The sequence below is a fragment of the Bubalus bubalis genome, chromosome 11, assembly GCF_019923935.1.
Source record: "Bubalus bubalis isolate 160015118507 breed Murrah chromosome 11, NDDB_SH_1, whole genome shotgun sequence".
NCBI classification, from domain to species: domain Eukaryota; kingdom Metazoa; phylum Chordata; class Mammalia; order Artiodactyla; family Bovidae; genus Bubalus; species Bubalus bubalis.
Window position 1 is genome coordinate 41902361 of NC_059167.1, and position 14071 is coordinate 41916431.

Genomic DNA, 14071 nt, shown 5'->3' on the forward strand with positions numbered 1-14071 from the left:
AAGTTTCATATCTAAATGATTTCAGATCAGAATCTCTTCCCTATTTATTACACTAGTCTCAAAATCAACTCTTCTCCCAAGAATCATTTCTAGAAAATATTTACTGACAAGTTAATAACCAAACACTGGAAAACCCAAGAAAGGTCTTCTGCTGGTTAATCTCCCAGGACAACCACTCAATTTCAGGCCAGCTCCCAGAACACTCCTTCTTTTCAGTTTGGAATCTTCTAAGACATAATAAACCATGGAAAATTCTGAAAGAGATGGGAATACCAGAGCACCTGACCTGCCTCTTGAGAAACCTATATGCAGGTCAGGAAGCAACAATTAGAACTGGACATGGAATAACATACTGGTTCCAAATAGGTAAAGGAGTACGTCAAGGCTGTGTATTGTCACCCTGTTTATTTAACTTATATGCAGAGTACATCATGAGAAACGCTGGGCTGGATGAAGCACAAGCTGGAATCAAGATTGCCGGGAGAAATATTAATAACCTCAAATATGCAGATGACACCACCCTTATGGCAGAAAGTGAAGAACTAAAGAGCCTCTTGATGAAAGTGAAAGAGGAGAGTGAAAAAGTTGGCTTAAAGCTCAACATTCAGAAAACTAAGATCATGGCATCTGGTCCCATCACTTCATGGGAAGTAAATGGGGAAACAGTGGAAACAGTGTCAGACTTTATTTTTGGGGGCTCCAAAATCACTGCAGACGGTGACTGCAGCCATGAAATTAAGACGCTTACTCCTTGGAAGGAAAGTTATGACCAACCTAGACAGCATATTCAAAAGCAGAGACATTACTTTGCCAACAAAGGTCCATCTAGTCAAGGCTATGGTTTTTCCAGTGGTCATGTATGGATGTGAGAGTTGGACTGTGAAGAAAGCTGAGTGCCGAAGAATTGATGCTTTTGAACTGTGGTGTTGGAAAAGACTCTTGAAAGTCCCTTGGACTGCAAGGAGATCCAACCAGTCCATTCTAAAGGAGATCAGCCCTGGGTGTTCATTGGAAGGACTGATGCTAAAGCTGAAACTCCAATATTTTGGCCACCTCATGTGAAGAGTTGACTCATTGGAAAAGACCCTGATGCTGGGAGGGATTGAGGGCAGGAGGAGAAGGGGACGACAGAGGATGAGATGGCTGGATGGCATCACTGACTCGATGGACATGAGTTTGGGTAAACTCTGGGAGTTGGTGATGGACAGAGGCCTGGTGTGCTGCATTTCATGGGGTTGCAAAGAGTTGGACACGACTGAGTGACTGAATTGAACTGAAGACATATAAATAATATGCATAAATATTCGACAAATGAAGAAGCAGTAATATGAGAACTGAGAAAGCACTAACCAGTCCTACCAGAGGAAGGATTTCCAAAAGTATGCCCTCGGGGCATATACATAGATAAAACTCTTCGGGCTTTTAAATTTTACTCATACTCAAATACCTACTGCAAACACCCAGCATTTCTATATGATGAACCGCAAGATGTCAGTCATGGCTTTACTTGTTTATAATAGTTGCTATTTGAAATCATTCCAACCTGTTCCTTCAGTGCAGTAAGGGTAGCATCCAACTTCCTCTGTAAGGACAGCACTTGCTCCTCATACTTCTTCGTGAGGCCCATCACGATGCTCTCATGCTGCTCCCTCGTGCGCTGAAGTGACTCTGAATGATGCAGGTCCAACAGCTGCTGCTTCAGGCTGTCCATGGCCATCTCAGTAGTTCTGGACTTTTTAATCATCTAGAAAATACACACAGGATACACATTTGCAGTATTCTGACTGGGCTATCTTCATGAATTTTAATTCTAAAACTCAACCATGCTTAACTAAATGAAAGCAGGGGCTTCCCTGGTGGCTCAGTAGTAAAGAACCCACCGCCAATGAAGGAGACACAAGAGACGTGGGGTTCAGCCTCTGGGTCGGGAAGATCCCCTGGAGCAGGAAAATGGCAACCCACTCCAGCATTCTTGCTTGGAGAATCCCATGGACAGAGGAGCCTGCAGGCCATACAGTCCATGGGGGTGCAAAGAGTCAGACATGACTGAGCAACTAAACAACAGGAACAAGAACAAAGAGAAGAAAGGTCTCCCCATGGTGGCTCTAGTTCCCTAGCTGGGATTCACCAGGCCCATGGTTGCTGGAATTATTATTCACAGAGAAAAAGAATCTGGACATGCCTCAGGAAAGCGAGAGAAGATTTTGCACAACATGATGGCAATGTGGGTTCCAAGCAAGGAATCTGCTGCTTCTACACCCATCTCAGTGCTGGTTGCATCACTCTGTGCTCCAAGTGTTGGAGGGAAGTCCAATTGTTAGGTCATGGAAAAATGACAACTTTTTTTTTAATTTTTAAATTTATTTATTTTTTAATTGAAAGATAATTGCTTTACAGAATTGTGTTGGTTCCTGCCAAAAAGCAGCATGAATCAGACATGAGGGGTGGGATGGGGAGGGAGGCAGAAGGGAGGTTAAAAACAACTGCTGCTGGAAAGACTGATGAAACTTCTCAGTGGTCATGTACTACAAAGGAGGCTTTTAAACTGTAACTATATGGCTGTGGAGAAGTAATTGTGCAGCAGGTTTACTGACAACTCCCACAAGATACCCATGTTCTAATTCTTGAAACCTGTGAATACGTTCTGTCACATGACAATGGGAAATTAAGGTTGTGACTGGATTAAAGTTGCTAACCAGATGACCTCAAATAAGGAGACTGTCCTGGATTACCAGGGTGGACCCACTGCATCCAGAAGGGTCCTTTAATGTGCAAAACTGAGGTAAAAAAAGTCAGAATTGTGACTGCTAGCTCTGAAAATGGAAATGGACCATACACCAAGGAATGCAGGGGGCCTCCAGAAGCTGGAAAAAGCAAAAAAGGGATTCTCCCTCAGCTCTCCAGAAAGCAAAACAGCTCTACCGACACCTTGATTTTAGCCCAATGAGAGCCATGTCAGACTTCTGACTTTCTGTCTGTAAGGTGATAAATTTGTGCTGTTTTAAGCCACTAAGCCTCTGGGGATCTGTTAAAGCAGCAATAGAAAATTAATGTACTTGGTGGTCCTGTTGCTTTTTAAAATTTATTTACTTTTAATTTTTTTTTTGATCTTTTTTTTTTTTTAAACTTTACATAATTGTATTAGTTTTGCCAAATATCAAAATGAATCCGCCACAGGTATACATGTGTTCCCCATCCTGAACCCTCCTCCCTCCTCCCTCCCCATTCCATCCCTCTGGGTCGTCCCAGTGCACCAGCCCCAAGCATCCAGTATCGTGCATCGAACCTGGACTGGCAACTTGTTTCATACATGATATTTTACATGTTTCAATGCCATTCTCCCAAATCTTCCCACCCTCTCCCTCTCCCACAGAGTCCATAAGACTGTTCTGTACATCAGTGTCTCTTTTGCTGTCTCGTACACAGGGTTATTGTTACCATCTTTCTAAATTCCATATATATGCGTTAGTATACTGTATTGGTGTTTTTCTTTCTGGCTTACTTCACTCTGTATAATAGGCTCCAGTTTCATCCACCTCATTAGAAGTGATTCAAATGTATTCTTTTTAATGGCTGAATAATACTCCATTGTGTATATGTACCATAGCTTTCTTATCCATTCATCTGCTGATGGACATCTAGGTTGCTTCCATGTCCTGGCTATTATAAACAGTGCTGCGATGAACATTGGGGTACACGTGTCTCTTTCCCTTCTGGTTTCCTCAGTGTGTATGCCCAGCAGTGGGATTGCTGGATCATAAGGCAGTTCTATTTCCAGTTTTTTAAAGAATCTCCACACTGTTCTCCATAGTGGCTGTACTAGTTTGCATTCCCACCAACAGTGCAAGAGGGTTCCTTTTTCACCACACCCTCTCCAGCATTTATTACTTGTAGACTTTCAGATCGCAGCCATTCTGACTGGTGTGAAATGGTACCTCATAGTGGTTTTGATTTACATTTCTCTGATAATGAGTGATGTTGAGCATCTTTTCATGTGTTTGTTAGCCATCTGGATGTCTTCTTTGGAGAAATGTCTATTTAGTTCTTTGGCCCATTTTTTGATTGGGTCATTTATTTTTCTGGAGTTGAGCTGTAGGAGTTGCTTGTATATTCTCGAGATTAGTTGTTTGTCAGTTGCTTCATTTGCTATTATTTTCTCCCATTCTGAAGGCTGTCTTTTCACTTTGCTAATAGTTTCCTTTGATGTGCAGAAGCTTTTAAGGTTAATTAGGTCCCATTTGTTTATTTTTGCTTTTATTTCCAATATTCTGGGAGGTGGGTCATAGAGGATCCTGCTGTGATGTATGTCAGAGAGTGTTTTGCCTATGTTCTCCTCTAGGAGTTTTACAGTTTCTGGTCTTACGTTGAGATCTTTAATCCATTTTGAGTTTACTTTTGTGTATGGTGTTAGAAAGTGTTCTAGTTTCATTCTTTTACAAGTGGTTGACCAGATTTCCCAGCACCACTTGTTAAAGAGATTGTCTTTAATCCATTGTATATTCTTGCCTCCTTTGTCAAAGATAAGGTGTCCATATGTGCGTGGATTTATCTCTGGGCTTTCTTACTTTTAATTTTTAATTTAATTTTATACTGTGTTATTTTTTATAAATGCAAGCTCTAACTTATAAAAAGATACTAAGAGTATGTAGATTATGACATAAAAGCAACTCTTTAATAACTATCATTTTTCAAAAAATTTTAAATAATGATGGTCTATATTACACATAAAAATGAAAAATTTCAAATGAGGTCGCTTCTTCATTCTATTCCAGAGATTGCTTATTTATCCCAATACCACTTAAACTACTTAAGACATTCATCATTTGTTCAGTAAATGATGTGGACACTTTGTGCCCGGCAGGGTTCCAAGCACTTAAGGACAGGATGACAAGACAGCCAAGGCCTAAAGTCTTATTACTTTCTGGTGAAAACGGACAGACAATAATAAGTAAACAGATGAGATAATTTCAGACGGTTTTAAAACAGAGTGATAAAATACGGCACAATAGAGGGGAGTGAGAATGAAAAGCAATAGGCTACTTTAGAGTCCTCTCTGTTTTTAGCTAAGAACTGATGGCTGAGAAAGAACCAGACATGAGACAACATTGTTTAAACTCTTCCATCCTCGGAACTAGCCACAAATCTCATCTAGAACCAAGTCACTTTTGTTTGTAACCACCAAAACAGCATTACTTACATGAATCATTCACTGCCAGGCGTGGCTACCAAAGACTTGTGACTATTTCCCATGATCAAATGGCCACCATTCTCATTAATCAAAGAATGTGCCACCACTTCAAAGACTAGTCTGTTGGGGTCAGAAAATTCAGTTTCTGATGCTTTGTCAGTAACCGGCTTTGTAATCCTGGAAAAGTAATGTGACCTCACCAAGACTTGGTTAACCATCCATAAAATGGTAAACACAATGCTTCACTAATCAAAATCCCAACAAGACTTTTTATAAAGCATGGGAAGTTGATTTGCAAGATCTAGAAGGAAAAGTGTAAAAAAGAGCTACTAAATATTTTAAGAAATGTAAGGGTAGCCCTTGTTTATCAGATTTCAAAACACAAAATAAAACTATACTTGTGATAATATCAGAGCAGGAAAAGAGAAATATGTAAGAAAAAAAAATTCAGAGGTTAGGTCAATTTTGAACACCATAAGTCACTCACCATGTACTGACCACCTATAATGTACCAGGCTCTGGGCTTATGTGGTGAGGTTACTAAGATGAGGACAACCCGTTCTGGCCTTCAAGATTATTCTAGGTCTGTTATAACAGATGTGATCAACTGACTTGAGGAAGAAAACAGGAAGACTTAAGAAAAGCCTTGAGCAGGGGCTTGTTAATCAAATAGCAATGTGCTGAGGAGAGGGCATTCCAGTGAAGAGACAGCACATATGAGTACATAAAAACAAACAGACTATTGAGTTTAAGAGTGAGAGAAGAGAAAGGCAAGGATCAGATGGTCATCCTGATACCCTGTTTCATCCCACAAGTGAAGCAGGGTCATTGAAAGACTTTAAGTAAGGGAAAGACATAACTAGAACTGTGCTTCAGAAAGATTACTCAGATGGCCAGATGAAAGAAGAGAAGGGGTAAAAGATTAGAGACTACATACAAGACTTCTGCAACAGACGATAAAATACTGAACTAGGGACGTGTGGACAGAAATGAGGAGACTCAACACAACGTAGTGGCTGACTAGACAGAGGAACACAGAAGCTGAGCTCTCCTCCAGATTTCTGATGGATAGATGACTAGGTGAATGGGAGACCCATTCCTCCAAGGAAAGGGAAAGAAATGCAGACTGACTTATGGGAGAAGAATGTGTAAACTTCAAAGTTTTCCTAAATTTAGTCCCACAATACAAAACATTAAGCAACTAAGATTTCATTGTAATCAACAACTTTTTACCGTAAATAATGAAGATCAAATATTTACCTGTTCTTCGTTGACTTTTAATGCTTGTATTTGGGTCTCCAGTGCTTTTATTTGTGCTTCAAGTTGTATTTCTCTTTCTTTTCCATTCTGAAAAAGTTTCTGTGATTCTCGAAGGCTGAGGGCCAAACCATCCTTTTCATCTAGAACATTAAAAAATTTTATATAAGTAATATGTTACTGCAGAGGGATCCTAATTGCCACAATCTATCAAATATCAGATCTTTATCACATATAAATGTTGCTGCATTTAATTCAGTTCAGATAATGAACTTCACTTGATTTGGAGAAAATTAGAAAAGCTTCAAAAAAAGAATGTGAGTGACATCAAAAAAATTTTTTTTTTTTACAGAACAGCAACCACTCTTCAAAAATCTTATTGTATCCCTTTAGGGACCAAAAGATCCCCTAAAAAATCATTTCAATATCTGTTACTTGAGAAGCTACATAGATATGACAAGCCCCTGCTGATCAAAGAAATAATCTGAGGAAAAATTACTTTTTATACATACTTTCAATGACCTCATAAATTCACCTAGTCTTTCATTCTTCCCACACACTTTACTGTAACAGTTCACAAGTTCTTCTCTCAAAATAAATTTCATGAGCATTACAAAAAGATCTTTTCACTATCAATTAAGTTTGAAATAAGCTGGAGTTCGGTCACAAAATTATTCTACAAATGAGAGTTCAACACTGACCAAAACTACAGAAAGCACAAAGAATGAGCAATTATAATCTGAAATCTGTGTTTACACGCCGCTTCTCCCAGAGATGACCACATTTTCTCCTTGGCACTCTCAAAGCAGTTCAGGATCACTAACTCTTACTTGGACTGAAATGTTATGCTAATTCATAGGCTCAGAAAACATACTGCAAACTAAACATAAGTCTCTCTGGGAACTGGAATACTTTATCCAATGTAAACTACATAAGGAATCGACAGCTTTTTGAGATGGAATGCTATCAGCATATTTATATAGTGTTCACTGATTCTATTAGTCTAATAGAATAGAAAAAAGGTAGAAAAAATGAGGACCTCAAAAATGTATGTTCTGGAAAGAAGTCCAAGGCAATGTGTCAAAAGTCCTAGATTTTTGTTTTGCTCTAACTGATTCCTCGTGAACCCTTCATCAAGTGCATCAAATCTCTATGCTTCATATTTAAAATGAGGTTACTAGAAACAAGCTATCTAGCTCTACGGACCTCAAACACAACAGCACCAAACACTTATTTTCTTACCTTTGGTTATCAGAAGCTGATGATTCAGAAACCTAACTTGACGTTCACTTTCATCTAACTTTTCAACTAAATTGTCCAGTTGTCTCTCTTTAGCTTTGTTAAGAACCTGAAGTTGAATAATCTGCATATTTTCTGCAGAGTCTGCTTGGGAATTAAAGACAATTTATTAGATAAAAACATATCAAAATATAAATTTGTGGTCATTTCGGGCAATGTTTTATCAAACTGCAAATACAACTTAGGGTATCCTGAAATGAATTCAGGAGATTGTGACTAGCATTTTTAATAAACAATGTTACCAAGCCAAAAACTTGGGTCTGCTCACCCGCACGCAGTAAAGCCAATCTACTGACACCTGGTTGTAGTGAAGGCAAGTGCAGTGCTTAAGGGGCCATTTAAGGAGTTTGAGCTTTTTAAGCCTCAGGTGTCCAGGACTTCTCTTACTGCACCTTATCATAAATGCCACACTTCCCTGGTGGCTCAGGAAAGAAACTGCCTGCAATGCAGAAGACCTGGGCTCAAGCCCTGAGGTGGGAGGATCCCCTGGAAAAGGGAATGACAACCCACTCCAGTATTCTTGCCTGGAGAATTCCACGGACAGAGGAGCTGGGCAGACTACAGCTCATGGGGTCACAGAGAGTCAGACATGACTCAGTGACACACTTTCACACTTTTTCCTTCATCACAACCAGGTGTTAGTTAGATTGGCTTTATTGAAAGCAGGCAAGAAGGTCCAAATTTTGGTTTGGTAATAACAAGACAGAATATGATCGGAGTGTATCATGTAGCATAAATAAGTATTACTATGTGAAACCTATTTATACAATATTTATATAAATATTGTAGACCTCATCACAATGCGAAAAAAAAAAGTACTTCTTACTCCATGGTCACTGCCAGGAAAGTCTGAAAAGTCACTAGTTAATGCATACCTCTGAATCACTACCATCTGGGCTAATGAAAAATAAGTATATACCAATGACAATGGAATAGAGCTCCAAGCTCTCATTAAGTTGAAAAATAGAAGTACATCGACGTCTATAAAACCATTTTCAAAGAAAATTTCTAGATATCCTTCTCAAAATATTTTATTTTAAGCAAGAATGAACTCATTTATACTGGCAAATAACTGCTGAATTAATAAATTAAAGAATAGATTAATAAAATTTTGAGGTCTTCTTTCAGAAATAAAGTCATTTTAAGGACCACTTAAAAATTACTGGGGGAGAAAAAAAAGTGATTCGCAGAAGCAGGATAATCTTTCAACTACACAATGACGAATATTTTCCTATAAGAACAATGCTACTATTTGCTAACAAATAAAACAGTCTTCTTTTTTAAAAGAGATATGGTTGAAACCCCCAACTGAAGGCTGAAAACTCTGCTATAACGCTAAGTCACTTCAGTCATGTCCGACTCTGTGTGACCCCAACCCACCAGGCTCCCCCATCCCTGGGATTCTCCAGGCAAGAACACTGGAGTGGGTTGTCATTTCCTTCTCCAAAGCAGGAAAGTGAAAAGTGAAAGTGAAGTTGCTCAGTCATGTCCGACTCTTCGAGACCCCATGGACTGCAGCCTACCAGGCTCCTCTGCCCATGGGATTTTCCAGGCAAGAGTACCAGAGTGGGTTGCCACTCTCTTCAAACTCATTTTTTTAAACTACTGTTACTAAGAACCTATAATCACTAAATTCAGCACTACCATTAAGTTAGTTAACTCTCAGATGTCAAATTTAGGCAAATGTGTAACTAACAAAAAATGAATCAACTGGATAAAAATGCAGATTGTTAAGGAAGTGATGAAAGTGATATATGCAAAATGACCAGGCAATATAAATGTAACCAAACACAGCAGAACTGAAAGAATAACATCAAGGTGTCAGGCCACCGTTGTGATGTCTATTGGCTGCTAAGTCACTTCAGTCGTGTCCGACTCTGTGCGACCCCAAAGACAGGAGCCCACCAGGCTTCCCCATTCCTGGGATTCTCCAGGCAAGAACACTGGAGTGGGTTGATGTCTATTTACTTAACCCCAAAAGATTTATGCCACACACACTGTCCACCTCCTCATCTCTTCATTCCACAAAACCTTAGAAACAGAGGGGTTGCCCCCATATTTGCTGTCAGCTCACTGGGGGAAAAGGCGTCCCTTTCAACTATCCTAGAGCCTGAGCATAAGATGGAAGCAGCACCATGAAGTTAGGGCACTAGAGTTCAGTTTTCTCTTTGGTGCATGCAGCCCAGGAAACCCAGAATATCTGATATGACTTTCCCCCCCACCACTTCTTAAATGTAATACAAAAATAACACTTGTGTTCACATTCTAGAATCACACTGGCTCTTCAGCAATAACTAGAAGTTATTTCACATGCCAGAGAGTAGGATGACAAAAGTTGGATGTATGATAACAAAGGTTCAGATTAGTCAAGTTTGGTTTTTAGTTCTGCATGTTTGGATCTCGTCAAAATTCCCTAGTAGCACTTTTACCGATACATATACTATTCATAAGAAAATTTTTTAGCGTCACAGGACTAAACCTGAGATGTAACTCTAGTTTTCATTCTGAGTATACAGTCATTTATATCAAAGTTGTCCATTTATAACCAAAGTTGTCCACAGTAAAACTCTAAAAACCAAAAGAAAAAATTAAGATAATGGTTGACTTACTAAATTACATTTCTATAATGAAAAAAATCTAAGATTGAAAAGAAAACTACATTTCATTTTCCAATTTAGGCTTCTGTTAAGAAAGATATGCTATATGAAGCTAATTAAGTCTTAACCAAATAGAATGACAGGAATATACAGCTGAGAAAATTTCTGTTAATTTTTCATTAAGGGAAATTTCGAATATATAAGAAGGTAGAGAAAAGAGTACAATGAACCCCATGAAACCATCACCTAGATTCAACAATTGTGAACTCATGGCCAGTCTCACTTTATCTACATCCCCATGCAAACTTACCCCCCAACAACATGATATTTGAAGTCAATTCTAGACTTCATGTCAGCTTATTCAAACTTCAGAATATATCTTTTAAAACTGGATTCTTTTCAAAAATGTTCATTATCTTCCTTAAAATCATAATTCTTGAACATGCTCCAAGTGCTCAAAGTTCTCCAAATAGGCGGTTAAGAAATTTAAACTTGATACCTACTTTCATTAGCTCCTAAAAATTGCTGTTGCAGGCCTTCAAATGTGTCACTTTCTGCAATGTCCTGGGCCTGTGAGCCATTATTCTGGGCAGAAGACTGAAAAGGCTTATATGTCACTTTATATGATTCCAGAGCTTGACAACTAGGACCTTGTGACATGCCAAATTGCTATTACAAGGTGAGAGACAAAGTTGACAATTAGGATTTGCTCTTTTCTTCAAAAATTATCTGAATTAGACAACTTGTTATAAAACTTAATGGTGGTACAATTACAAATTTTATATATATATCTCTGTTTAAAAATAGCACTTACTGTTACTTAATAAAGTTCACAGAAAGTCTGAAATATGTAATTTCACACATTTTAGTTGTACTTCTGAGCATATAATATTACCAATTCCATAAATAACACTCAAGAATTCCAGTGAGATTGTATATAAACATTTAAGAATAATTTAGAAAACACATCTATGCAATAACATGTAATACAATGACTCATGTAATAAATAGTAACTTTTGTGGGATGAATAACATTTTATAGAAAAGTAAGGGGAAATTAAGTAAGTAAGGGGAAGTAAGGGGAAATGACACCTTAAAACAACCAAAAAATTATCCTGTCATCAGGTAACACAGAATATCTACTAGTGAAATAAGGCATTCATGGTCATTGAGAAAATCTAAGAAGCAGCTAACTGTATCCTAAGGTCTTATTCATCAAACTCTCCAGAGGCAGAAGGGGAAAGTATTTCTTTCTTTAACATTCATCCTGTCTATTGCTGTATCATCACAACAGATAATCATCTTTGAAGTATTTGATGCAAAATTTGTGATAAGGGTGATGAGCTAGATGATCAAGGTAACTGACTGGTCTCATGTAGGTGATTAACCATTTTTAAACTCCATCAGGGTACCTGAACATAGCTTTTCACTGGAGAAGAGTTAATGGTAGAAGCCAGAAGCCTCAGTAGACAAAGGTGGCCAATCTTTGACAGACTTAACTTTTCATGTTTATTTATTTCCATGAAGTCTCTATTTTAAAATTCTCATTTAAGATGATTTAATTAGACTGTAAACAGAAAACTGCACGACTAATTCAGCATGAGGCTGAATAAATGCACCCTCAGCACTATTTGTACTTAAATGTTACTATTGTACTTTTCACAAACATTTCTTAATCACACACACACAGCAAATGTGTGTACACACACAAATTTCTTGAAAGTCAAGTTTTTACAATACCTGAAAATGATTCCTTTGAGTATCTGAAAATGTAATTACATTGGTTGGTTGGCTATTAAATTCCTGCTTCTGACTGTTGGTATATGGCCTAAAGTTTTCAGGAAGGTGATATAAATCAGTCTGCTCATATTTACTCGGAGGACTATAACCACTTCCGCCTTCATCTCCACCTCCTTCAGGATGGTAGACAGGATGCTGGTCTTCAGTTCTACTTTGATTGTCTTCCCAGCCATTGCCACTTTTCTCTCCAATACATATATCCCGAATGTCATTATAGGCCTATTAGATAACAAGAGTAAGAGAAAAGTACTAAGATCTATTCCCACCCTCAAAGTCAAGTTCATGCCAGATACTTACATTTACATTTGGAGGTTTAGGCAGCACTTGATGCTCAGTCCAGTTCATCTCCAATTGCTCAGAATGATGTGTGCTTGAGAAAAATCAGTATTTTAAATTAGAGCCTATCATCTATTTGGACAGAGACACCATAGAGAACCTCAAGATTTTAACATGGGTGCCCTCCAAATTTTACCTAAAGGATTAAGAAGTAGTCTACAATTTTACAATCATATCTGTTATTATTGCCTGCAGGCTATCTAAAGAAAAAAACTCAAAGCATTGTGATATACAAACGCAAGGGGTTTCAGGTCCTTACTCTTCCTCTCTGCTGTCCTCACTGCAGTCCGAATAGTGAAGTTCGGGGGAAGACAGGTCATCATCCAGCATATCGTGAGGCAGGTCTGTGAGTAACTGCTGCAACTGAGACAGGAAGGTCAGCGTCAATACCACACTGGCTTAGACCCAAGATACCAAACCAAAGTTGCCTTGGCACCGGTGATTTTGACTGTAGAAGTCAAAGAATTTCCTAATTTCTCTATGTAATAAAGGTCTTAAATTCCACAGGAATGATATTCGTCAGTTCACTTGGGGGAAGAGGAACACATAAGGGGGAAGGGGAACACATAAATATCAGGCTTCATATTGGAAGGTATCTTTTTTATCTTTTTCTAGAGGTCTTAGATTCAGATACACGTACAGCAGGAAAGCTTTTAAAACTTCTTTTAGGCAAACACAGCAGGTCATCATAATGGCACCATCACTGTATCATGTTATCCGGGGAGCAGATCTGCATCTCAGAATCCTGTTCTACCAGTAATCAGACCTGGAGGACTTGGCAATCAGACACCCTCCTGGGAATCTGAGTGGCCAGATGCACTGTACCCAGGTGGTGGTAACAGCCGCAGCAGCAGGTGGCCTTGGAAGCCCTTAGAAGCACCGATAATATGAGGGAAACCTCTTGGGGAGTAACTAATTACTAGAGAGCCATCCAATTCCAATGATGAAAAGATACACAATGCTTGGCTCTTATAAACAGTTGAGTAGAAAGAAGGCTGTAAGCTTCAGGTTTTTATGGACACAGTACTCTCAAAAGTATAACTAAAACTGACATAAAAGCACATGATTTTGCTCTCCAATTTTTTTCCAGAAAAATCACATCTTTAGCATTCTGCCTTATAAGAACTAGATAAATTCACTCAAGTTTCAAGATAAACTGTGACAAAGAGACAAATGAATTATCGAATTTGTTGTATTTCAATATCTGTAAATGTCTTTAAATCCCAATATAAGAACTTAAAATTTGTAATAATCAGAAGATTCAAACATTATGTTACTAAAGGGTCAAAGGACTGCTTATAATGACTTCTCTTTAAACCTAAGCATCAGTTAGATTATTAGTAAATTGACCGAGTTCTCCAGAGTATATAAATCAATCCCATAAAATTATGTAATAAATCAATTTTAAAGATATTAGTACTCTATAAAAATCCGGAAGAAAAAAATGAGAAGTTGCTTAGTCTATGGCAGGTTTTTTCCCCTACTTCTCTGCATTAGAATGAAAGAAATGAAGTATAGCTATAAAACATATCTGAGTATTACATTTATAATTTAAAAGATGTTCTTAAAAAGCATATGGTAAAAGTTAAATAAA

The 14071-nt window shown here is 38.2% G+C and overlaps 1 protein-coding gene across 11 annotated transcripts in view; it reads right to left on the minus strand.

Annotated features, from left to right (window-relative positions):
• The window catches only part of CEP152 (centrosomal protein 152), a 143405-nt gene that overhangs the window by 110021 nt on the left and 19313 nt on the right, over window positions 1-14071 (minus strand). For 8 of the 11 annotated variants that reach the window (XM_044924992.2, XM_044924989.2, XM_044924991.2 and 5 more), the window contains exons 3-9: window positions 12737-12840; window positions 12439-12511; window positions 12082-12360; window positions 10845-11010; window positions 7688-7831; window positions 6449-6588; window positions 1544-1744 (exon numbers count right to left, since the gene is read on the minus strand). In XM_044924992.2, coding sequence (XP_044780927.2) covers window positions 1544-1744; window positions 6449-6588; window positions 7688-7831; window positions 10845-11010; window positions 12082-12360; window positions 12439-12511; window positions 12737-12840 — 1107 coding nt within the window. The remainder of the gene's footprint in view (window positions 1-1543; window positions 1745-6448; window positions 6589-7687; window positions 7832-10844; window positions 11011-12081; window positions 12361-12438; window positions 12512-12736; window positions 12841-14071) is intronic. The other 3 variants (XM_025295548.3, XM_025295547.3, XM_044924988.2) reach the window with 1 other exon arrangement.